This window comes from Abramis brama, assembly GCF_963993115.1.
Source record: "Abramis brama genome assembly, chromosome: 24".
In the NCBI taxonomy this organism is placed as follows: Eukaryota; Metazoa; Chordata; class Actinopteri; order Cypriniformes; family Leuciscidae; genus Abramis; species Abramis brama.
The window spans coordinates 2,579,798-2,607,744 of NC_139986.1; the positions used below are offsets into that span (position 1 = coordinate 2,579,798).

A 27,947-nucleotide genomic window follows, 5' to 3' on the forward strand; every position below is an offset into this window, starting at 1 on the left:
ACTGAGGTCAGAGGGAGTGTGGGAGACATGAGCATAGGATTGCACGCATATTTGGTTTATGGCTAATTTATTAGCATGCATTTATTAAAGCATTACTTTTCACTGCTTTGCTCTAGTCGTTCTGACAACGTATTTGCTCATATTTGAGATTTACTGCTTGAATGTAAGGAATACCTTTACAAAATGTACTTGGGCAGTACCATGGTACAGTGATTGTATCAGATGATATCATAGTATTATTTATGCATCATGGAATTTACATGGTACCGTAAGGTCAATGTTCTACAAACAAAACATAGTAAGGCATTAAAATGATACAATTTCAATAATAATAATAATACTTTTTAGAATTATTGAAATATTCAGCAAGGATGCATTAAATTTATCAAAAGTAACAGTAAAGGCATTTTTTAATGTTACAAACAAAAATAAATTCTGTCCTTTCATTTTTTATTCATCAAAGGTTTCTTGAGCAGCAAATCAGCATATTATAATTCTTTTTGAAGGATCATGTGATTCTAAGAAAGAGTAATGATGCTGAAAATTCTGCAGTTATTTCAAAATGTAATATTATTTCACATTATTACTGTATTTTTGATCAAATAAATGCAGCCTTTGTGAGCAGAATAGATTTATTTCTAAAACATAAAAAAATAAATAAAACTTAATGACGCCCAAACTTTTGAAAGGTACTATATAATAATAAGAATTTGTATTATTAACAATATAAAATAAACTTACATTTGCTAATTCATTTTATTTACTGAATTTTATCAACTACTATTTTCTACTACTATTTGATCAACTACTTTTCGATTCCAGAGGTTGTGCTGTAGAATTGCTTTCCTGCTCTTCAAAAAAAGTTCACTTTTACATGAAAACTGTAGAATGAATGAAGGGCTTTAGTGCTTTAGAGAAATATTGTTCATTCAGTGTTATTGCTGTGAGACTGAATGTGTGGTTACAGATGTGATCTGAGATATTGTGTGCGGTGGCGTCTCTTACCGCGGTAAGGAGTTGTATTGCCTCTGGGCTTGAGTAAAAGAGTCCTCTCTCTGTTTCTGCACTTGCACCTCCACAGAAACCGAATGCCGCCCCGTCGGTGTGTAAGAACCAGTGTTGGCCTGAAATGTGAATAAACATTCCTGTTACACACAAATAGTATAACAACAGTATAAAGCATCACTTTTTGTGTTCCCACAGCAGAATGAAAGTCATATAAGCTTTGTGCAAGATTTGATAAGCACAGCATCATTTCAGATTTCATGGTCAGGTATAGGGGTTTAATATTTGATGAGGGGCTCTTGATCGCTATTCTTCCTAAAACACAAGGTGCACTAATGAGAAGCGTGACTACCACACCCGATAGCAATTAGCCTCGAGTGCACTTGTGCTTCAAACGGCTGACTTCGCAAAAATAACAAATGCTGCATTAATGCAGAGAGGCGAACATTTAAACGATTCATAAGACGAAGTTATGGGGAAAAACAGAAGAATTAAACATTATGGCGATGGTTTTACAACATCCTGGAGAATCAGGCAATTTTATCCATGTCTGATGAAGGCTGAGCAACATCTCCAGTGAGACACAATTTAATCGCTAAAGGCCCAGGAACATTTATTCGTTTGCAACATATTAAGCCAAAAACGGAGAAAAGGAAATGCTTTTATTGTGAGCTAGAAGCAACAATGAAGTAATTATTCACAGCGAGATGTTTTAATGAGATTTGGACTGAGAAGACACTGCAGCAAGTAAAAATCAGGTTGTGTGTGTGTGTGTGTGTGTGTGTGTGTGTGAGAGAGAGAGTGTATGTCTTCTAATGTCTCTGGCTACATACACACTATAGCTTAAATATGGTTGTCAATCCTCCTTTGTACACACAGTTTGGAAATTTACCAAAACTTAATTCATTCATATATATATATATTTTTTTTTATATATATATTTTTTTTATATATATTTATTTATTTATTTATTTTTTATTTTTATTTTTTTTATTATTATTATTTTTTTGTTTTATTGTAACAACCAGTATAAGAAATTAACTTGCATTAAAAGTGCTAATAATGTTGTCCATCTAGAATTTGTTTTCAGTGGCATATTAACCTTTATGATATGCCATTTTTCACCAATTCATAAACACTTTCAATGAATCTTACTTTTAAATAAAAATGAATAATCTCACTTTCAATGAAACTTACATTCCAGAATGTTGGCTAAAAATTAAATAATAAAATACCAGTAGCAAAACGCAATGGACTTCCACAGTACTAATTTAATGGATTTTTTTTTTTAAAGTTCATCAGTTCAATGCTAATGAAAGCATGACATCTCCAGATCTCTCTCATAAATCACACAAAATGTATCACTTTTTTTTACTCTTTTCGGACACAGAGCAGACAACAATACGAAACCCACCTGAACAAACACAAAAAGTGGTCTGATAGAGTGGCCTGATGACAAGACGTAATTATAAAAAATTGTCCACAGCAGTTCTGAGCAAGAAAGCATGATACAGCTGGATGGAGAGTCGAGGTAGCTTGCCGGACCCAGACTTCCAAATCACGTATAATCGTTACGATTACAGCGTGGCGTGACCCGTAGCCTTTAATATCAAAGACTGGTTCGGCTCGCGGTGCAAGGGGGGGTCAGAGTACACACATGCTCCATGTGCAACAATGTTTACTGCACTATACACTCAACCACTTCCAGAAACCCGCTCCGACATATGGATTTAATTTGGGAACTGATGCACTTGACTGGGTGAGTGCGAGAAAACAGAGATAAAGAAAGGATAGAAAGCAGAAGTCGGGGAAAAAGTGAAGGCATGGAAAATGAGCATGTCATTCTGCAAAACTATCATTATTAGCAAGTTATGACAACACTGAGGTGTGTGTCTCACTTTAAAATAAAGGACAGGAAAATAGAGAATGTGAAAGTGACAATAGCCATAGACAGACTCATCGTTCCTCTCATCCCTTAGAAACTCACTTTTCTGCTCGAGTGCTTGTACACTAGGGAAGGTTTATCTATATCGTTTAGAGCCAGAACGCTCTAGCAGCCACTCAGAACACCTTAACAGCATAGCATCTTGACAAAAGGACACGCTAACAATGCACTGAAAACAATATAAAAGCACAACCTTAGCAACGATCCAAAACACCCTGGCATGGCGACACTTAGGTAACTCAGAGAATACCAACATTTTAGAAACCTCCCAGAACACCCTGGTAACAACACACTAAAACACTCAGATAACCACCAAGCAGCATCTCAGAAGCATTTCAAAGGACCCAAGCAACTACATAGCAAAAACACCAGGAACACCCTAATAATAACCTAACAACACCATAGAAACCTCTCAGAGGATCCCCAAAACTGCATTGTAACACACTAAAACTCCCTAACAACCACCTAGCAACACCTTAGAAACCTTTTCAGAAGATGCTAGAAACTGCAACACATTAAAACCCAGAACACCATAATAACTACCTTGCAACACCTTAGAAACTTCCCTGAAGACCACATAAACCTCATAGTGACATATTAAAAACCCAATACCTCCTTAATAACCACCTAACAACACCTTAAAAACATCCCAGAAGACATTAGTAACTGCATAGCAACACACTAAAACACCCAGAACACCCTAATAACTACCTGGCAACACCTTAGAAACGTCACAGGAGATTACATAAACTGCATAGTGACATATTGAAAACCCAAGGATACCTTAATAACCACCTAGCAACATCATAGAAACCTCTCAGAGGATCCCCAAAAACTGCATTGCAACACACTAAAACGCCCTAAAACCACCTAGCAACACCTTAGAAACCTTTTCAGAAGATGCTAGAAACTGCATTGCAACACATTAAAACACCCAGAACACCCTAATAACTACCTTGCAACACCTTAGAAACGTCACAGGAGATTACATAAACTGCATAGTGACACATTAAAAACCCAAGGATACCTTAATAGCCACCTAGCAACACCTTAGAAACCTCTCAGGAGATGCTGGCAACTGCATAAAAACATACTAAAACACCCAGCACAATCTAATAATGACCTAGCAACAAAACCACATAACCTGCATAGTAACATATTACAAAACCCAAGAACATCTTAATAACCACCTAGCAGCACCTTAAAAACCTCTCAGAAGATATTAGCAATTGCATAGCAATACACTAAAACACCATAATAACCTAGCAACACCTTAAAAAACTCCACAGAAGACCACATAAGCTGCATAGTAACATCAAAAACCCAAGAACACATTAATAACCACCTAGCAGCACCTTAGAGAACTCTCAGACAACACCCTAACAAACCTGTCTGGATTTTTAAGGAGGATGTTTGAAATATGTTAAGTTGACATTTTGTTCACCACCAGTTTAGAAAAAGTCATGAAGTGTCAGCCTGAATGTCATAAAATGGCCCTTTGTGTCTCTCAGACCCTAAACATGAGGGTGAAGGGTTGAATGTGTATTGCACTGGGATCTGAGTTCAGTTCAGAACAGATATAGTCCCCACATCCCCTGTAGGCAATCTCGATTTTATCATCTAACTCTAAATCTACTGAGCGTGGAGGGATATAAAAGAGTAGGAAGGCAATCCACGCATATTTCACAGGGGGGACACTAATCTCTAACCTGGAGTGGAGTTATCTAGCCACTGTAGGCTCATTATCATGTTGTACACTTCTTTTCGCCTACATGCAGCAAATGTTCATTGAGCTTACAGTATGTTCCTGCAGTGCTGATTTAGAGTTGAGAGATAACCTCATCTAAACATTGGCCGCAGTGGGTCGACTGCACGAGGACATGAGTTTTCTGATTCCACACTGTTTCCTGTGTGGTTTATAATCAAAGAAGACATGCTGGTTCCTCTGAATCCTGAAATCAATGGCATTCTTTCGAGTCACGAAGTCTTTGCCAGCACTGAGGTCCTCGTAAAAGAGGAGAAAAGGACATAAACACGGGCCTAATTTGTGCATGTGTGTGATCTAGGGCACCGGCATAATACTTCCGTCCCTTGTGTGGCCTCCGATCGTCTTAACAAAAGATTGATGTTTATTGGTTGAGACAGGCCGGCAAGCCTCTGGAAAGAACATGCTCTTTATGACAAACATCTGGAAAAGCCCCTTTCAAAGTCATAGAGAAAAACGCTGGGCGTGATATACAAGGGAGGCATAACAAGACACGTCTAATTGTCTATTTACCGGTGGAGGCCTGTGACAGGTTCTGGCCATGGGGCGATTATCAGCGATCTGGGATGGCAGCTCGTCGCCGCACGTAAAAACCTGATGACGGGTTTCTTTCAGTCCTCAGGGGATTGTGAACACAGAGAACACACCTTAATCACTGTCCTAATGTGCGTCTCATGCTGTCAGAACTCACGCTGGGTTTGAAGGATTATCTGGGGTGTACTTACCCATTTTTCTTCATAAAGAAATGAGAGGCGTTTGATGTGAAGTTAGGAGTTTTGCCACATAGCTACATATTTAAAAGGCAATCAATCATTGTTTCATGGCACTTTGATTTTATGTTGCACTTGAGGGACATTTCTGAATGGTGTAATGCACGGTATTTATAATCAAAGCTATAAATAACAACCAAGAGACTTTGTAACTAGGTGGTCACAAGTAAATGTTAATTAGTTGAGTGCTTTTAAAATGAAAATAATAAATCTTCCTGAAAATACAGTGGGGACACCATGGTATGATGATGATTGAAATGATATATACCATGATGATACTCAATGATAATCATATATATCATGGTATTTAGAACGCACTCTAAGGTACTTCAAATAATAATTCAGAATACCATGGTAGTACAGTGGTACTTGTAAAGGAAATCAAACAAACAAACAGCACTACCATGGATGATATCTTTTTTTCCCAAAGCATGCTATCTTAAAGAATAATAATAATTGGTATTAAAACAAAAACAAAACAACAGTATTTCAATATTTTGTATTTAGGAAGGCATGACTGTGCGTGTGTTATACTGTATATTATATACTACACACACAATAAGTAAGTATTTAAAATGTCAGAGCCATGTCCAAAACACTATGGTAATTCAACTGTCCTTTTATAAAAATGTCTCTTTTATAATAATGTCTCATTACTCATCTGATGTTGAATAAGTTTTCACTGTTACATCAGTGCACCAAAAATAATTTCTGGATGCTCTCAGAGGAACATGTGACTTTGTTTTGACAGTTTTATAACGTCATTATATCAAGCTTATGGCAGTAGGATCAACAAGACTGTTATGGCTACAAACGCCTCCCTTGCGCTCTCTTACACTGCTTAACCATTATTCTCTCGACCTGCCGCTACGACTGACGGCTGTATATTTCTACAAGTCAACAGGACCACAGTGCTCATGGGCCCTCTCAGACCTTAAATCAACGTCAAACCTGTTTGTATTCACTTTGATGGAGTGTGTTTGAGTCTAATGCAATCCAGGGATGAAACACCTGGACCACCTGATTCCTTGTGATGTGTAAACTTAGCATTACACTGTTTTTAGTAGAACCGTAACCACGATAAACATTGAAGGGGACTCACCGTTACATTTAATCTTGAATACTTGGTTACATCCTTAACACACCTCTCAGCTATTGTTTGACACAAGCTATTAGTGCTTTAATTATTGTTTGCGTCAGTAGCATAGCAGCCTGTAGACTAGCGTGACATACAGTACTGAACCTCAGTCGGAGAAATTTTCCCCACCTTTTTAGAGCTGGAGAGACTTTTCCCATACAAAAAACTACCAACATATCCTTCACACAACCTGGGTACTGCTACGGTGCCAACCGCATATAGAAAAAAGTCTAAACCGCAGACTTCAGGAAATTCGCCCTTCTTATGATACCATTCCCTGGGTCCCACCTAGAATATTTTGTTATTTGAAACTAGTCCTGTTCAAACTGAGAGGCCGACCCGTCAACTGTTAAAACAGTAGACTTGAGACACGAAGGGGAGCGTATTCTATTTCTGTAAAATGTCTCTAGTCTTTAAACAATGTAAACTATCACAAGCAATTAGGCGCCTTCCAGCTTGACTCCTCTAGTTCGGTGCTATGCAAACAACAGTGCTTTTACTTCCTGTACTAGAAGCCACAGACACTGTGACACCATTAAGTACCAAGAGAGGTTTTAATTCATCAATACTGCAAACAGACAAGTCAAATACAGCCTAGTGCAAGTATAAGAGCCTGCTTAGGAGACCATATGTATTCCTGAAGTGAAACACTACAGTCATAACTGGGACATAAGTTATGTCCTTTTGACATAACTGTCATTAAGTAGATTTATTCATTAAACATTTTTCGTTAGCAGTGAGAAAAAACCCATACACTTACTCTTTTGATGTAAGAGAGATCCAACCCCTTTCTACAGACCAGTTTAGTCTAGCCTAGGATGTAGGCACTTTAGACTTGGGCCAGTAAAACAACCACCTTATAACCACATAGAACTAGCAACCCCCCAGTACAACCTAGAAATCACCCATAACACCCTGGCAACCACCTAGCAACATTCCAGCAACCATCCAGAATGCACTAGCAACTACTTGGCAATACCTTGGCAACAACCCACAAGACCCCAGTAGTGTGTCAGCGAAATTTCCAAGGACAAGCACCACTCACGTTTCAGAAAATGTAAAATTCTAGATTTTCTACTCTTCCATATGGTGCCACTAGTGCCAAATAAATTACACACTTCACCTTTGAGCAAGTGCATTTTCATTATGCATCCATCATTAATCTTTAAGGTAAGTGTCTGAGATGCTGAATTTTATTTATTTATTTATTTGCTTCTGCTCTCTGCACTGATCTGAGTGAAACAGAACATTAATGCATTAATTGAGTTTAACACATTCTAATCTCTGTAGAGCTATTCAAGACCTGGAAGGAAAATGGAGGCCAAAAATGTGTCGGAGAGGACGGGGTCAGAGAGCTGACCTCTAATTTAGGAAATGGTTCCATTCCTTGGGGTAATTAGCCTGTCATCTTTTAAAATCCCCTCCGTGCCTTTAACAGGAAGTCACAAGACAGACCGCCATGTCTGGCTCAGGCCATTACAGAGCAAAGATACACAGCTATTTGACCTTTGACCCCTTGCAATTCCATTCCCAGCCTCTTGAGCAGTGTATATTATTTTAACTTGCTGATAAAGATAAAATAATGGCTAGCCTCTAACCTCTGACAATAAAATGAAACACTGACTTTCAAGGACAAAATGTTAAAACACATTCACCTCTGTGCAGACCTAACAAATATAAGCAAGGTTGGGGGCAAATAAACTGTGAGATGCATTTTTGAAAGAAGATAAAATGCAAGCTGACAACAAATGCTCTTTTTCCCCCGCAAAAATGCTAAATTAATCAAACTACCTAAGAACAAACACAACTCACGTGATCTCTGACAATATCTCATTATAATACATGTTGCCCTTTGCCCTGAACACCTAACACCAGGCATTTGCACTCACCCTCTGTTGCTGTTGAAAGCTGTAGGATCGACGGCGGTCATCAGGTTCCTCCTCATGCTTGGCCTGCTGGAACTCTTGCCGTAGCCGATGTATCCGGTCATGGTTGCTAGGCGCCAGTCTGTTGCTATAGAGGAGAGAAGAAAAAAAAAAAAGATCATATATCCTCATTTATGACATCACCAGTGGTCCAGACATCAACCTGAGAAGAACAATGACCAGATGGTACACTGCAGATGATATCAGCTTGAATAAAACATACAAGATGGCACAGTACAGCATGTTTCCTTATAAGAATACAGCTTGTTTCCTAAATCAATAGCATAAGCACCATTTGAGCCCATGTGCCCCTATCCATTTTGCTAAATTACACGTACGGACACAGTCCATTACTTTTTCCACATTTGGCTTGTGCTTGCCGGCATCATGAGAACATGAAACGGACCAAACGTTTCCGTGAAGGACTCCCCAGTGAACCATGGCCAATGATACATGTCCCTCTTACGACAGGGAGTCAAAGGCCCACATCTCAGCCCCGCTCCCCCTTCGAGAACTCGGAGAGACTCATTTGCATTCCCTTCATCAAGAGCTGGGGAAAGTGACCGTCAACGGGAATCAATATGCCTTGTCCCCCTAATCAAGCCCCGCTTTTTATCTACTCCACCACACGGGCAGCTGGTGACAAACCCCTCATTATGATACAACATCCTGTCTGAAAATACGGCTCATTTATACAGAGAGAGCAAGAGAGCAAAGGAGAACTAAGGAAGGAGATTCTCAAAAAGGGGGAGTTGGGGCACTCAATGAAAGCACAAAGAGGTAAAACATTAAGCTTGCAACAATATGGAGCACCAAGAAATAAAAGGACAGGATATAGATTTACCAAGATGTCATCTCTGTGAGGTGCTGATACAGGTGGCTAAGCCTCTACTGACGCTGATAGCTTGCTTAAGATGAGATGTCTGGCCTAAATGTACTCATAATTGTAGATCACAAGCAGGAACAGCCCACTGACTGAAATGGCCACTCCGACACATTGCCAATCAACCTTCATTAAAACTGACGCTAAATGGCCTTCCATAAAAACCAAATGGAGCCGAATGAGAATCGTATGAGTGGTGATGACTGAACATCCTTGTCCTGTTGTTCCATGCAGCCATTAGAATCAATTGTATTAGCTTTACTTCATTTAACGCCCCATTCCAATATTCATATGTGATGGAGGAAGAGCTAGAGGGCCATCAAATGCATTTGCAAGGCGGTGAAAATAGAAGTGTTTTAAATTAAGAGAATCATTGAGCCGTATGCCATGTGCATTTGGTTTTGCAAATACAGGCAGGTAATCTACTCGCCGTTTCAAGGAGCAAATCCTATATGTGTCCATTTAAAATAGTGTTCTCACCATTACCAAGTATAATAATCCGCTAAAACAGGCACAGAAAAGGATTTTAAATCCATTTTTAAAAGTGAGATACTATCAATATGAGAGTTTTGGTCCAAATGTAAGGCTGAATTTTAAATATTCCATTTGATAAGTTATCATAAAATGTGCAAAGTGTATCATCATCATCCACTGACATTTGCTGACATTTTAGCAAAAGTAGAAACTTGAAAAAAGGCTGTTCTCAAAGAAACGTCAAGCGGCTTCGAGGATGAATGAAGCTAAGGATGATAAAGTTGGAGGTAACTGTATGCGAGACATGAAATCTTTGCTGTGTATTATGTTTCAAGAAATATTGCAGTGTGTGTGAACAGATTACACTGCAAGGATCATAGACATCTGTAGACTTTTGATGACCACTCTCAGCTGCATCTTTCTCAAAAAGCAGTCAAAGCCTGAGAAAAATAAACAAATCACTCGGCCATTACTGCACATCTGTGAGGGGAAATTAATTTGGCCATTAGCTCCTGTAAACGTGTGATTACACATTAGCATCGGGTGGCAATGTGCCTAGTGTCTATGCTTGCGGCAAGAGGACCGCTAACAAGCTTTGAGCAGAACATAGGAAACTGGCAAACAAAGCTTTGACAGAGAGAACAAGAGAATAGAGATCTGCAAATGAACATGCTCTGGTCTTATTCATGACACTATTTTTCATAAGGAAATCTAATTATGTTGCAACTAACTATCTGCAGTGTCATGTAACAGTAATGGCCAACATCAAAGAGTTAGCCATATGATTAGATTAAAACGTAATGATTTTCAGGGGACAGTCTTGACACTAAACCATCTCTCCACACTCCTATTAAGGTCTTTGTTGTATGTATTGCCCTCTTCATCCATTAGGAGATGGACAGGGAAGGTGCCATTAGCTTAATCTCCCTGTCTAGGAACAGCCTTCCTCTGAATCCTCTGACTCCAAAACAAACAGCAGAGATTTGGTCGTAAAAGCCTAAGGAAGACCCTGTAAAGGTTAAAGTGACCATAAGCTGAGTCACTGAGTCTGGTAACCAGCTGAGGCTTGAGCTCAAACTAGTAAACAAACCAAATGACCAACCTTCATCCAACATCCAATGACCTTCCATTGTCATTGAAGAGATCAATTTAGAAAATGAAAAGTGAACTTTTACAGTCACAGATGTGGACAATGCCTCTATCAGTGTCATAGGGACACCAGGAAATTGCAAGATTGACAGACAAAGATGACAATGATCTACTCATGAAATGGGGTTCAAAATAAGTGCCTCTACCAGATCAACAGGAGAACTTCCATTTGAATGGACCATATAAGTAGCATTTCAATTACAATTGGTCTCTTTGGACAATCTGGTATGAAATCCCCACCCAACAGTGGCACTGAGGAATTAGCAGTTGGAATCGTAAAAGAGTGCCCATGTGCGTTAAGTGCTGGCGGCCACCCATCTCATTTATTCTCCCTATTCAATCTTCCTTTAGAAAAGAAGACAAATCTTTCTATCTGTTCGCTGGAGTCCATGAATACTCCAACATCACTGCACATGATTAGACTCAGCACGCGCTTGACATCAGGTGTCGTGTGGGTTATAAATACCTCCGGGCATGCATCATTGTCAGCCACAGGGCCCGGCTAAACAAGACCTCACAAAGACCTGCAGCAATTTGCGTCAATAAAGCAGCGACAATTAGAACAAATGCACCCATAAGCCAAACAATGGAGGTGGGTGAGGAGGCGGCGGAGAATGAGGGGAGGATGATGAGGGATCACTTTCCCCAGCCTCTTGTTTATGCATCAGATTAAAGGTCAGGCGGTATGCAACCTGAAGCCAGCTTAAAGGACGGGCCTGTGTTGTTTGAGAGATAGCGTTCAGTCGAGCCTCTCCGGGCTGGAGACGTCTTCATGTTTATTTTAGTCTCTCCTCCCTAAAGAGAGATTCAAGGGGAAAACAGTCTGACAGTAAAGCAATTAAAGTCAAAGAAAGATAAAATATCCATATGCCACACCATTTAACAAGCCAGCAGTTTCATTCCCCCAATACAATGAGACTCATTCAATATCTGTCTGTGTGTTCTCTGACTGAAAGGTCAGTTTGCGATTGTCCGCACCCCGTTTGCTCTACCCTTCCCCCTCCTTTTCTTGTTCGTTGTATTCTATCATTTTCTACGCACACCCTTTCCCGCTCATGACTCTTTCTCAATATGCTGAATAACACCTTTTGCCTGTTTACTTTACGGCCCCAGAAAGCAATTTCTCTGAAGACAGAAGGTTATTGTTGCCGATTAAACTCTCTGAATCGAGTGTGATGCATGGGTAGCACTGACATCAGAGGCATCGGACTAAACAGGGCTCCTCACCTGTTCTTGCTCAGAGAAAACTCGATGTGACAACACTGAGATAATGCCTAGTTAAAACCATAACGAAAGGAGGGAAAAAAAGAAACCAAAGCGGCAGAACCCCACTGGGAGACATCAAGTGAAGCGGTCCAAGTTATTACCATGTGCTTTATGGATTCAGTGCTTGTATATTGGCAGAGCGATTTGGTCTGGAAGTAGAATGTGGAATGCTATGGGAATGGAAGAAATGATTGTATCCAATCTTAAGTCTGATGTAGGAAATTGTTCGCTTATAAACCCTGTCGAGAAGCACCTGCGACACTGACGTATGAATGCTTGTTTCTTTGTCTGTGACTGTCTTGTCTTTGGTTGGTCATGCTGTGCTTTCTTTACTGGGGAATCCATCTAAAATTCTGTCCATCAGGACCTAGTTTTGACCTGTTTTGTACATGTTTTAGCTGTTCATTAGGTGGCCCAAGCTATAGATGGGCAGATGGACTACCAGTTGGTTGTGACCTTGAGGACCTCCTCGGTGTCATCAACTGGTTTATATGATTAATCAAATAGACTACCAGTTAGTAGATCTAGTTTGGACCTAGTAGAGGCTAAACCACCTTGAACTATCAACAAACCAGTTATCATGTTTAATAAGACTGCTTGACCTCTGATTTTCCTATCAAGGATCTCTGGTTCTGTCCCCAATGTCCCCTTCAACATAGTTTCAACAATACACACACAGACAGAGAGAGAGAGAGAGAGAGAGAGAGAGAGAGAGAGAGAGAATTTTGATACCCGATGTACAATTCCAATTCTTTTTATCAGACTTATTGTCAGTTTGATATTCTGTCAGACTATCTGGTTTCTTTCCATGTCCTCCAAATCTTCGTAGCAGATATGGGAGATGAAAAGAAGGGTTTGCTTTTGCCCTCAGTCATATTGCATCAACTCAAAGCTTAAGTCATATTAATTCTATACCCCTGCGGACTCAATTCCCTTCAAAGACTGTCATATCTATCGGCTCCCTTCATAGATCTGTACAGATGGCATGGACAGATTAAATCAGAAATACTGCTGGTCATTTTCAGGGATAAAACAAAAGTTAACTTTTTTTCACTTATCTTTACAGGAAATCAATGAGCATCAGACAATCTACAATAGAACACAACAGAGCCCAATCAGACTCAACAACAGTCATGTATAGAGTCTGAATTTTAATGTGACTGCAACTTTCTTTGGTCAACTGAATTTGAAGTTGTTTTATTCTCCTCATGCTAATTCAATCTTTCTCATAATCATTCTTTTGAGTTTTCCCTTTCTTCATCATGGCCTGCTTTCCTTTGTCTCATTTATCTCTTTTATCTTCCCCCAGCTCTTCCTTCCTTTTTCCTTTTGATCACTTATCCTTTATATCTGATGCTTTCTTTCATTTCATTGCGCTATGAGGCCTGGCAGTAAATCAAAGTTTGACCGGTTCATGTTCTCGCATTGAATGAGTGACAGGTGCAGATTTGACAAAGGGGCGATAATGCTGAAGGCTTAGGGGTCTCTGACTTCACCCACGTTCCCCATGACTGATGTACGGCTGTGCCCCTGACAACCCTATGTCCTCTGCCAAGTGCCCTGCTCCCAGAGGGCCGTCGCTCCCTAACAAGCAGCCCTGCTGCGGATGAGAGGCGTGCTTTTGTTCCTGTCTCCCTGTTACCGTTTCTCTCTGTAGTGTAGCCTCCAGTACTCCTTTCAGAGAAAAACAGCATGACAAAGATGCGGGCTGGCCCAATTAGAGAGGCTGGGGATGTGTGTATGTATGGCGTAAGGGCCCTTAAGTGCGCGGTGGGGGTCCTGATGAGTGTGCCTGGACCCCCATTGGGAAGTCAGAGGTGGAGCCCCGTTTACTTCTTGTATGTGAGCACCTGCACACACACCTTCCCTGTGGAGACATGGAGGGCTGAATGAGGAATGAAGAGGAGATGATGAAGTACAAAAAGGAAGAAAAGAAATCTTTCATTTTTTAAATGCACACAGACACACGCTCGCACCAACCGAGGATGTCCAAAACTACCCTGACAGAAACAACACATTTGATTTTGCTGTTCTCGCCGACATGCTCTCACAGTTTAAATTATCTCTCAATCTTTATTTCTCAGCTTTTTTTTTTTTTTTTTCAGTTTAAGGGTGAGTGTAAATCTTGCACCTGTTTCTCAGTGTGAGAACGTTCTTTAGTCTGGCTAACATTCAAACACAATTCACGCAGGCAAAGCAGACAATGGCCACTGCTGGGAGTAAAACTTTAATGGGTCTTGTGTCTTAACACTTATTTTGCATAGTAACACTTAACCTGCAGCTGAATTAATTTATTAGACTTAAACTTTCCATTTATTAACTAGACTTTTAAATTTTCTTGAAAAACCACAATCCTGGAGTGTTGTGCATGATTGCTACAGAAGGTGTTTGCTTTCACAAGTCAAAGGAGCCCACCCTAAAGTTTCAATGGCATTCTAGATTCGATCCCTCCTGCAATGCAAGGCGTGAAAACCAGGCATGAAAATCACGTCTGACTGCTTAGAAAAGTACGGGATGAACTTTTAAACAGTTGTTGAACCACAAAATTAAAAAAAACGTATACAGGCTAAACATCTGAAACAAAAATATTGTGCCACACAAATGTGAAAGAAAGCCAGACAGAAGGAGAAACATCAAAAAGAGGGACACATAAAAAAAGCATAATACATAGCAATAGGAAAATACAGATGCCTGCTACTCAGTCCACTAGAACACAATGTATTCCCTTCGCCCAAACTGGCAGTCCAACTAGTGCTATAAAGCCTTGGTCTCCAGACCAGAACAGATGTCAGTAATTGATAGTGATGATTACAAAAGCGCTCTCATTGGTGTAGATGGCAGATTGCGCCCAGGTCAATTAGAATGCGATCACTTCCTGTAATGGCTGTTGGCCACACCCACCAGGTCTTGCCAACAATGAACCAACAAAACATGTAACATTAGTATTACCCAATTCCCTATGCTGTCTCATGAGGAACACTCTAAAACTTGACAGTCGGCCAAAACATTGGAGAAGCGCCACTTTAATCTGAAGATGTTCCGGTAAACAGAGGTATTTGTCCACAGCAACACCAGACCTTTATCAATTATTAAATTCAATCCATCATTCTCCTGTGGGGCTCGGCAATCTTACACATTTATGGTCAGTAAAACCAAAAACAAGCTCCTTTATAGACATTAATCTATAATGACTCCGGTCCATAAACATTAGACCCTATGTGAAATACAAAAGAAAGCATAATTTTCATAACAAATGCATAACTAGATTTTTGAATTAATCTAATTCAGTTTAACTTTACAAACTGATGTCTTCAGAAATATTTGACTGCTGTGATTTTTAGGAATCCATCCCTACAAGAAATGTACAGGTCTTTTAAAACATGTTAGTGAGAACCTAAACCCCAACCAAATGAAAGAAAGGTAAAGCATAATGACTTCTAGGTAAAACTAAAAGGAAGTTTGCGTCTTATTATTGAGTTCTGGGAAGTGAGCATTAGAGCAGAGGTTTGATTGACAGCTGCAGAGTCCATAAAGAGAAAGATGAAATTTGAAGTTAAGGCTGCTAATCCGGTATCATTGATTGGTCGGTACTTCGAGAGTTTGCCTAGACTGTTCAATGTATTCAGGGCCTGATGCACGTCTAAGACCCCACGACTCTTCAGTCTGCCTTCACTGAGGTCTCAATATGCCACATCAGTTCATTAATCTCACTCACTGCTTTAGATGGGGTGGGACACGACTAATGATACGGACACAGCTAACGACTGCATATTTCGATTGGCTTTTGAAGGACACATCTCACTATTAATTTAAAATGTCGTTATTGTAATTAGATGGTTGAAACTATATTTCAATATGACTAATGGTACAACAATATAGTGGTGTTACTTGGTAGGTAGAGTGGTGTTACTTTTAATTATTTGGATACTACTTCTACTACTAATATTCCATCTTTAGGCTGCACTTAACGCAAATGGATATTATTATTATAGTATGATTATTATTCAGATGGATCTTAGTGGTTTCAGTCCTCCAAGGTAACAAGTGGATAAGAACCTTGAATCTTGATGGAGACAGACTTTATCGATAAACTCTGTCAGCATGTTGTGGCCAGTCCATATAGACTCCAAGGAGCCAAGTGGATCTGAACAGAGTGGTTAGGAGCCGATTCATAGCATTGCTAACAGGAACAAAATAAGCACCTTAGAAGGAGAATGTAATAAATTAGTATTCAAAACCCTTGGTGGGGTAAAAAATAAAGGGGGGAGATCCACAGTTTCTGAACCTTTCTGCACAAAAAAAAGAGAGAGAAAGACCAAAACGAATATGAAGAATGATGATTCACATCAGGGCGCCACTATTTTTGGAGCCATGCACTCTCAGAAAAGAGGTACGAAAGCTGTCACTGGGACGGTACACTTTCAAAAGGTTCTAATATGTGCATTTAGGTACTAATATGTACACTTTTGGTACCAATATGGTACTAATATGCACTCTTTAGGTACAAATATGTACCTTTTGAAAGTGTACCAACCCCAGTGACAGCTTTTGTACCTTTTTTTCTGAGAGTGTGTAACCATCCCAATACCCCTTACAGCTGCTCAACTTCCTCTCACAACTGCGAGCGATGACAACACCAGCACAACTCCAGAGTCTAGAAGAGGCGATATGGTCACTTAAACTACTGCAGACTCCAGCTGTTCCTCTCTGGCTCATCAAAATGCCATTGGCCACTAACTGAGGAGTCACATTTGGACACACTCCCAAGCAAATAAGAGAGGGTACTAAGCTTGTCTTCTTAGGAAACTTATTGGGACCACACCACAGGTGAAACAAGGCACAATGGACAAAGGAAAAGTGGAAGAGATGTGGAAAACACAGCCTACGTGAACAAATAGAGTTCTAATGCATGAGGTAATTTATGTCCTTTTTTTCCATAAATACAAGCATTTATCACCCATTTCAAGTAGTATTTCATCGGTGTCGAAAACTTTTCCCTTTAGATTTACGCCCATCTGACATCAGTTGAGCAGCGGCGGGTGCAGACGGGAGGTCATATTTCATCTCGGCCGACACGCACCATAATCAGGCCGCAGTTGGCAATTAGGTTGCACTTAATGCAAATGGATCGACTAGAAAATCAGCATGTGAATGGGCACTAGCCATCCGCTAGCGCTAGCTTATTACACACACCGTTGACCTCACTCTCAAAAGCCCCTCAGCAGAAGAGCTAACAGACGCCAGGGCACCAACCCATCGCGGGGAGGTGGAGATCGGGTTTCAGAGGTGGGCAACCCTGGGCCCTCACCCGCGTATTACTTGACATCTGTTGTACGAGTTAGCTGTGCGATTGAATCTGTAAAACGGATTATCTGGCCAATCTATTGTCAGTCATTCCTGAACCATGATTCCTGGAGGTTTACGTTTCATGGCTTATTCAGAATATGCAGAACAGATTAAAAGTTCATGCATTGGGGTTTGTTCATAAAAATAAAAAAAACAAATAAAAAAAAAAACAGGAGGAGAAATCAGAGCTAATGCTAACACACTCACACTGACATCAAATTGCAGCAACTGAAGCTTTTGAAATGTCAATGGCCACATAAACCAGCATGTGCCAGTAAATTATTCACATTTTTTCCATCACTTTTCCTCGTCTTTTGCTATTCGTTTTTCCACCTTTCCCAAGTGCCTTGTTCTTATTAATAAATGAAGAAAAAAGGCACCGTAGGACATCTACTCTGTGCCACTTTATGCTATAACAATATTGACATAAAGAGTAAAAAGGCAGAATTAAATAGTTCAGTAACACTTTAGTTTAAGATCCAGTTCTCACTAAAAACTAGTTGCTTATTAGCATGCATATTATTAGTATGGCTGTTTATTAGTAATTATAAAGCACATATTAATGCATTTTTCTGCATGACCATATTCTACATTCCTAATCCTACTCAATACCTAAACTTAACAACTACCTTACTAACTATTACCAAGCAGTAATTATGAGTTTATTGAGGCAAAAGTTGTAGTTAATTGTTAGTAAAAAGTGTGAATTGGAAACTAAACTAAAGTGTGACCAATAGTTATTTTTCCTTCTGAAACAAAATTACTGACAATAATGTGTGTTGCCAAATAATGTGTGTTTTTTTATAACTTTTATACAAACTTGTATAAAACATATATGTATATGCATCGTGACAATAATTAAATTATTGTAATCAGAACTGTTGATTAGAATGATGAGAATAATAAAATAAAATAAAATAAATATTAAATACAGTACTAACCAAAAGTGATGTCCGGCCTAGGAAATCTTCACACTTTATTGAAATATTATTAGAAATTTGTTAAAGATTATTGTGTAGTTATGCTTGTTTGCCGATTTGTGATTATAAGGCAATGAAACGTCAAATTGTACAACATCATTTTTGGTCAAATTATGAACACATGCAAAAACCGAAGAGAACCAAGGATATATATAAGTTTTCATCATAGGTTGATGGTTTAATTGAACTTGTAAGGTCATTAAAAACAAATATCTCCTCCAGAAATGACTTTTGGCCACTACTGTATATGATTGATATTCAAATAAAAAATAAAATAATGTGAGACATTAACAAATATAGGTCATTTCAGTCAATAAAATGGACAAAATTAAACGAATATGACATGACAAAGTATTGCATATCTGTAGAGGAACATTTTCATCAAAAAGACAGACACTATATGTATTTTGTCTCTCTCTCTCTCTCTCTCTCTGTGTGTGTGTCTGTGTCCAACCCAGTTATCCGCAACTATTGAATTAGAGTCTCAAGCCCCTTATGGGACCCCGCACTTGGGGTCATGGGTCATGACCTTTAGTAATGGCCATGCTGGAGATGAACAAAAAAAGCTCTGACACGGGCCGTCGTTTCAATTAAGTTATCAATGTTGTGTAATAATCAATGCAGGGTCAGTAGGTTGGCATATGCAGACAGATGGCACATAAAACAGACAAAACCCTCTATTCTCAAAGCTAAACAAAATCCATTCCTCTTCACAATATTTATTTTTATGGATATTCAATATATGTTGTTAAATCCAGTTTCCCAAGCAAAGTCGCTCAGCAACAAGAAGTGATTGTGTTTTTAAGGGTCATTTCATGGGATCTTGTGCGTATGATATCTGAAGGTATACGAAGTACCCAATAACTGACAGGTGGGATGGATAAAGATGGATGATTGAAGCGAAGAGAGGGGACAGAGAGAAAATGAGAGACTTAGGCATAATATTGATGACCAATCCGCTGGGCTATACATATGTTAATAAGCTCACCCTAAATGACCCCAGTATTCGAATCACAATTATCTGCTGACTGTGGCCTGTCACTTTAATGATCTATTGTTGCATGAGGCTCTCAGTCTTAATGAAGACACATTATAGGTTAAAACTAAGAGGTCTTCTGAGAACACAAGAGGCCATCACAGTTGATTCTGCACGTGCACATCCAGAAGACACTATCAGCCATCAATCAAAACTGGATGAGTGACAGAGGGAGGACTAAATGTGCCCACAATTGCAATAAAAAACATTATGGATCTTTGAATATATATACCAAGTTCTGTTATGAAACTCTAGATGGTGCAGGCTGATGGGTCCATCACGCAAACTGCTGACAATCACATCTTTAACTACACGGCACAAGCTGACATTTACAGCCAATGATCTTGTAGCAGTTTGCAGCACACTTTCAGAGCTTCTCTAAAGCCCTCCTCCTTCCCCAGCTCCACCTGTGTAGATCTGCTATGGGTTATCTCATATGTCTTCAGAAGCGTGTCATGTGTTTATTAGCCGTAGCAAATGTAACTTGCTTGGCAGCAGCGTAGCAGATCTGTTCCACCAAGACCAAATACATTAGCATTGTCATATCCATTATCATGCTAAACCCTTCCAAGAGTTGTCATGATAGAAAGAAAAAAAACTTACTGAAGCCAAACTTTTGGACAGTAGTATATACAGTAGTTCAGCATCACCTGCATGACCAGACACCGTTTGGCCTTTTGTTTTATTTATTTCATAATAGCTTGTAAACCAAAAAATAAATAAATAAATAAAATAAAAAAGTGGTGTGGCACTTAAGTACCATACTACTATTTTAAATGTACGTTTTGGTAGTATGATTGCAACGGGCTAATTTGCATGTTAAGCATTTTCCCACTGAAAACCAGTGTAAATAAAACACTTCTTTGTTAAGTGAATTTTGTGCATTGTGTTCATATTCTGGGCTCATCTGCAGTATGATTATTAATAGGGTGTACACTGGATTTTGTCCTCCAATACCACTGCCTTAATGCATTACGCTATGTTAAGCTTTTTTTTTTTTTTCTATAGGAAAACGCTTAGCACATTGTGTAACTTTCATCATCCTGGGCTCATCTGTTCACATGTAAATTGTATGCATCATCAATAAAAGTGTATCCTGAATTTGGTCTTTTGATATCATTGTTTTAGCACATTAGTACTTAATACAAACAAGGTAAAAAATAACAGGTGGGCAGCAGAGGAAAGCCTTTTTTCCATGAAAATCATGGGATTTTTATTATTGATTATAAGACATATGAACATAGATATGACATTCAGAGCAATTGGAGGTATGGCTTTTGGCTTTAGATAGAGAAAGGAAGCGATAAAATGGATGTAATGAAGAAAGTGTCACAAATAACTGGGAAAACTTGGAATGACTGCGGATTCAGACTGTTCCGCAAAAAGGATTAGCCAGCTATTAGTAAAAGACACCTGTTATGACGGTGTAGTGTCTTTGTATAAAGCGCTTCCAATGCTCTGATCGTTGTGATGTAACAAGATTTTGAGCAGCTTTTCAAAGAGCCATACAATGCCTGCCAAATATGCTGAAAGCAGAGGTCAGTGAAGCTAACTGCCAGAACAGCTCAGTCAATGAGACCGAGAAGATGGCCGACAGCCAACATCTGTTTCTCAACACGAGAAAAAACACCACCAAAAAGCCTGAGAAACTTTCAATATACCCATTTAAGCCGTAATACCAAAGTTGTTTCTGCCAAAGCCGGAGGATTAGAGGTTTGTAACTTTAGACGCCTAGCGGAGCGCTGGAACATGCAGAAATCTGACGAGAGTTTCCACACTTTTCATCGACAGGCTTAACGAAGGTGACGGGGTGCGAGAGAACGAGCCGTCCGACTGTCATCGTCTGAGATGGAAGCGTTTTCACTGCAGGTGTTTTACACGCAACGACTGAAGCAAACACTCTGAGGGTGAGGATGAAGTTATTTGAACTGGGATCCCAGTGTAATCTCTACTAATCCTTCACCCATAGTCTCACCACAGCTGAATAAAGAGAAACTCCAGCTATTCCCTCAGGTTACAAGACAAGCGCATTCTGAAGTTCTTTAATTATCGCGCTACACTTTTCAACTCAACCCGGTTACTCAACAGCAATGATGAGAGCAGAAAACTTCTGCCGCACTTTGCAGTCATGAGCAGTCCTACTTTCTGTGCAGAAAACAGCTTCTTCTTCTTCTTCTTCCCCCGGAGGATCGTTTCGTATTCTCTCTGTCTGACTCTCTTTTCATCTCGGTTATGTAATGGTAGCCCACAGTTCCCGGATCCAGATACCATACACTTGCTTTCTTATTTGAGAAGTGAGAGCGCATGCATGACTTTTTGCTTCTTTGTTAGATTTATTTTTACGATATGGCCAACAAAATGCAGACATGATGCGTTTAATTTGTTCACGTCTCTAAACAACAAAGACTTCCAGTGTTAAAATAATAGTTTAAAAAAGTGCTTCATAGTTTGCGGTTTTGTCCATACAATGAAAGTCAATGGGGTCCAATCAGTGTTATTTGAGTATCATCGAGACATTGTATTACTATTTTGAATTAGCTTTTTTCTGTTTTAATTTTAATTTGTTGAATTTTTTTTTGTTTAAATGTCTGTAGTTTTATTTATTTTTTATTTCAGTTTTAGTTATTTTAGTACATTAAGATAAATGTTGCAATAAAACAAATATTTTACTTTCTAATTGGTTTTAGTTTTAGTTTCAGTTAACTATAATAACCCTTGACTTTTATTGGACAAAATAATAATACAAAATGTATTCACAGAAGAAAGTCAGTCACATAGAGGATTCGAACAACATGTTGTTGAGTAAATTATGGCAGCAGAGTTACAATTTTTGGGTGAAGCAAGTCATTAAAGTAATGTGGAGAATAAACCGAAACCAACAAACAGTGAAATGTCCTGTCGATAATTGAGGTCACAGTCAAAACATTATGCAAATATGTGAACACAAAATGCTTCTAGCATTGCTGAAAATTCACATCAAATTATTTAGAAAAATGGGACTACGAGCTTGTCAAGAATTTGGTTTCTGGCTTTCTCAATTTAGCATTTCGCTCCAGCGCTCCTTTAAATAAATGTCTGAATTGTGTGTGAAAGAGAACAGTCACTTCTCAGGTTCAGCTCAGATTGAGTGATGAGATTAAAGTCTCTGACTCCCACAGAAGCCAGACAAGCTGAGGAGGATTAAACCCGCCACTGATATTCTGACGCTTCACAAACAAAGAGCAAACAACTGAGAGTCCCGTCCAGATGGCCACCGAGTGACCATGAGAAAACACTCCGCAAACACATACTGTGGGGGTATTTGGGAACGAGGGCATGTGTGAGAGGTTTTTAATTAAAACCACTGTTTACTAAATACCATTATCCACTGAATACAATAGGAGGACTTTATTGGTAATGGCGAACCGACTTGGTTAACACGTCTCATTCAGGTGTGATTGACAGCTGAGCCAGGTGAGAGATGAGACACATGCCCTCCAGCTCATTTAAACGTGCAACTGGACACTAGTAGTTTTAGGGTGACTCTAATGAGGGGTCAATGATCTAAAACACCTGGAGGGAATGTGTTAACTTTAAGGCCCAAAAACACTCCTCTTTGCCATTTTATCTGCTTTTTTGGTTTTGTGATTATTTCCAAAATATAACATTTTTAGATTTATGAGTCATGAATTTGGCCTATCCGTCGAGTCGACAAGATCCTAGGGAGTAGCTATTTGTGATGAATAAAGCATGAATATTTATGCTATTGTTCAAACGTTTTTTTTGGGGGGTTTTGAAAGAAGTTGCTTATGCTCACCCATTTCATTGGTCAAAAATACAGTAATATTATGAAAAATGAATGCAATGTAAATCAGCTGTTTTCTATGTGAATATAGTAAAGTGTAATTTATTCCTGTGATCAAAGCTGAATGTTCAGCATCATTACTCCAGTCTTCAGTGTCACATGATCCTTCAGAAATCATTCTAATATGATGATTTGATGCTCAAAAAAACATTTATGATTATTATCAGTGTTGAAAACTATTAATTTATTTTTAAAAAAGCAGGTTTTTCTCCACATTCAGCTTAAAAACAATTACCCTAGACTACAAAACATGGGAAATGTTTAATTTCACAATATATTGTTGTGGTTACAAAATATTATATGGAACAATTCATGGTTGTAATGACATTCAGACAAGAGGACTTGAGATGGCAGATCAAATTAATGCGAACTGAACTCAAACTTCTTGTTTATAGCTCATGTGCTAACCGCTAGGCTATGGCTTCAGCTACGTTTGTTTTTCTCCCTCTAAATCTGTTCTGTTCTGTTAGCTAACAGGAGCGTTCACTCTCAATTTGTTTGTCTTCTCTTCAAAACAAATTAAACGATCGCACATTTCCTCGTCCACTAATTATCACCCTTCACCATTAGCTTGACTTCTACGGATCTAGCGTGTAAACAAAGCGAGCCCATTCTGTCATCACATCCTGACATCTTTAAACAATGACCATGCTTACATCACAATACAAATTGTTCTTCACTGTCAAAGTCAGACCACCATATGATATGAAACAGCTTCAGGAAAAACAATAGAGGCCTCTCATACATTCATATGCTGACACAAACAGACCCTATGATATTCATATGTGCAAGAATGTCTAAATATAGCTGTGTTTTGACCACCGGCATTCACATTAACTGACAGGTCAACAGAGCTTCAAACTTCTGACGAACTGAACCAGATCCACCGCAAATATATCAAGTCTTCCGCAGGTTTTCTTCTTCCTTTCCTTCCTTCTCCACATTCAGAATATTCAAAGTGACTGATGAGACTTCCAAGGTAATAGTTTTCATTTCATGCTTCCAGGTCTGTGGTTTGGGAGGCTAGCCAAGCTCAGATAAATCATCTTTGGCTTAAATTAAAAGCCATTATCACCTTTAAACAGCCTGGCTCTCGGTGCCCGACACAGGCTGAACTTCACCCAGGGCCCGGACTCTTCCCTGTCGGGCTGATATGAGTGATGAAGAGGTCTCGGATCAGTTCAACCCAAGAGCTTAGTGTACACAAGGGTCAGGAGTGTGAGTCAACACGGCTCAAGGTGACGGAGATACGGAGAGTTCACTTCAAACTCTTTTGTGTGACGACTTTCAGTTGTTTGTCATCTCTGCTGTGCATACTAAAGGTGAAGGTATTTTGGTAACACTTTACAATAAGGTTCATTAGTTAACTACCTTAGTCAACATGAACAAAGAATGAATAACACTTCTACAGCATTTATTAATCTTAGTTAATATTCATTTCAGCATTTACTAATACAATATTAAAATCAAAGGTTGTATTTGTTGACATTAGTTAATGCACTGTGAACATGAACAAATAATGAAAACCTGTATTTTAATTAACTAACATTAACAAAGATTAATAAATTCTGTAACAAATGTATTGCTCATTGATAGTTCATGTTAGTTAATACATTACATAATAATAAGATATGAACCTTATTGTAAAGTGCTGCCGATATTTTAAACATTACATTAAAGGTGACCTTTTTAACTTTCTTAATATGTTTGTGGTCATACTATAAATTATTAATCAAAGAAAAGAAGAAAAAAAATCCTCAGAACTTGGTGCATGTCTCATTCTACATTGTACTTATATCCAAAGTGATTTACAGTATACGATTTATCAACTCATTCATTCCCTGGAAACGTATACATGCTCACGATATGGTAACATTACCGTTTTTTTGTTTTATGCATAATTATTAGTTTTCTTTTGTGTAGACTTGCATGAGAAATGTAGATGAAAAGCAATTGGAAACTGTAATGCAAGAGTATGCAAACAGTTTTTTATGAGCACATGCAAACTATTTTGTTTGATTTTTAGTTTCTCATTTTAAGGGCATTGTATTTAGTTGGAAACACGTCACATTATGGAAGAAAAATTACGGACATTGCTTTTGAATAAAAATGTCTTTTAAAGTCAATGTGAAACAGAAGAAGCGACGGATCTTTTCTCCCTTATTGTGACACACATACAGTATATATATATAGTATAGTACATACAGTATTAGAATGGGAATTTACAGCAAATTCTGATGAGGACAGCAGATCTATAGATTTCAAAATCATCACTGGAGATTTTCCTTCTTTTTTTCCTCTCTTTTGCTCCTCCTCCTCTTCAATTATCTAAACATGCCATATTCCGAGCAAACACATTTATGAATGAATTCCTGTAAAAATCCACCTCTGGCATTTGTAGAGGATTGGCGCTGCTGTTGACGCCCAACATTTACACATGAGAAGGAATCAATTAGAATCCTCGAATTCAATTAAACTAAAGATGGAGCGACAATCAAAGTGATTCACTGCGCACATGATTGTCCTGCTGGTTATATAACGAGCACGTGTGCAAGAGTGTGTTTGCGTGTCCTCAGAAGAATCATGGATTTGTGGCTCTTCTGGGGGTTGTTGGAATTTATTGTAATGCATCCCCCGACTATTGAAGCATTGGAAGGCCGTGATTTCACTTCTGGCAAGTGTGATTTCTCTAACATATGTCTATATTTGCACATAGCCATTATGATATCCCCCCTGAGAGCTGGCAGATCTGTAAAATAGCGTATGACGCTTAATGCAGCGAGGCTTGGATGCATGTGATTTTTCGACTCAGATGCTGCCAGTCCAATAACGACCCTCAAAGACTTACTGTAATAGGCTAAATGAGATGACACTATGAAACGGCACTTAGAAAAATGAATAGGCTCAACACTTATCTCTGACAGGTCGGAAAGAGGTGCAAGGCTCCAGACTACAGTCACTAAATAACCATAAAGCATAATAGACAAAATGATTACCACTAGCACATGGCTGGCGGATACGGTCACTTTAGTGCTGCTGTCCTGTCATTCTGTCAATCACAGGGAGGATGTCAAGTTCAATAAATAGTAAATAATGCCTGTTATGGCATATCTAGAGTCAATATAATAAGCTCATCTCCAATGGACATTGGTCTGTGTTATATAGAGTGCCATTCAACCAGTGAGCATGATAAAGACCACAATGTCAATGAAAAATGGCCTTATGACTAATAATAAGGAATTTGGCTGGCATATAGATGGCCCTAAAGATAAAAAAGAAATGACATTAAAGTCATAAAACTTGATTTCATGGCATTTTTAAAGTGATTTATATCATTAAATAGAAAAGCAAGTCCTGGGGCTTTTGATTGGAAATCTCTGGTCAGTTTGCTACAGTTATGTCTCCATCATGTTTGCACTGCATTAAGATCAGTATCTTCTCGCACGCATTAAATCCTCATATCACACGCTGTTTTATTCTCTCGTGAGCTCCGGGGCCTCCACTGATTACAAGGTTGATGGGAAACAAAGTAATTTATGAATAAGTAATATATTGAGATAGCCAAGTTCCCTTTTAATTAAATTAAATCGCATTAAAAAACCTTGGCTGAGGAGAAGTGAGGAAAAGCTTGACTGAGACATGAAAGTGAGGTTCGGTCGCAGGATTAACGACCGTCGTTAAAAGAGAACGACTTTCACACTGTCATCTGTTCCAAAGTCACAGTAAAGAAGGACATTGTGTAAACGCACAGGCTTGAGAGGCCGAACCATAGTGTTTTCTGAGCTTTTTTTTCATTTTTACCACCCACAACATAGAGTGAGCATTCATAGCCCAACTGAACGGCCACTGAACACCCTTCAAATAAAGACAGAGTCAAATAAATCGCCCTCTGAATGGAGATAAAAGAAGTGGTGGGCAGTAACGCTCTGATTTATGTATCCTAGCGAGGGTCGTCCCGCTGCCATGGTTACCGAGAGATCTGAGGTCACATGGGACGGGTGAGGGGTGTGACAAATGGATATTTAACCTCTCGCTGCCAGATATTTCCCAGCGGCATCGGCAGATGCTGCGTCAGCGCTTTATTGGAGGCTAATTTGAATTTGCGTAACTTAATAGTGCGTTAGTGCTCCCATTGGAGCATCTCCAACTGTTAATAATAAACTCAAAAACAGATTGAGAGATTAATTAAAAAAAGGCAATACCATAAGCAAACGCCTTGCTCGGAGTTACAGTCCAGCATTGAACTCAAACTGACTTTGCATTTGTTGTGTGCACTATCTAGGGGTCTTGGTCACCGTATTTTTCCTGCCATATGGGATCTGGTTTGAACACACAGATAAGCCAGCGACACGCTGCCGTCTGACCCAGCTGGCACTAACCACCCGATAATTATTATCCCAATTACTCAGCTAAACTTTGGG

At 39.1% G+C, this 27,947-nt stretch overlaps 1 protein-coding gene across 8 annotated transcripts in view; it reads right to left on the reverse strand.

Moving 5' to 3' along the window:
- The window catches only part of pard3aa (par-3 family cell polarity regulator alpha, a), a 460,369-nt gene that overhangs the window by 8,734 nt on the left and 423,688 nt on the right, over window positions 1–27,947 (reverse strand). For all 8 annotated transcript variants that reach the window (XM_084102432.1, XM_084102429.1, XM_084102431.1 and 5 more), the window contains 2 exons: window positions 8,513–8,636; window positions 1,006–1,124 (listed from right to left, as the gene is read on the reverse strand). In XM_084102432.1, the coding sequence (XP_083958558.1) occupies window positions 1,006–1,124; window positions 8,513–8,636 (243 nt within the window). The remainder of the gene's footprint in view (window positions 1–1,005; window positions 1,125–8,512; window positions 8,637–27,947) is intronic.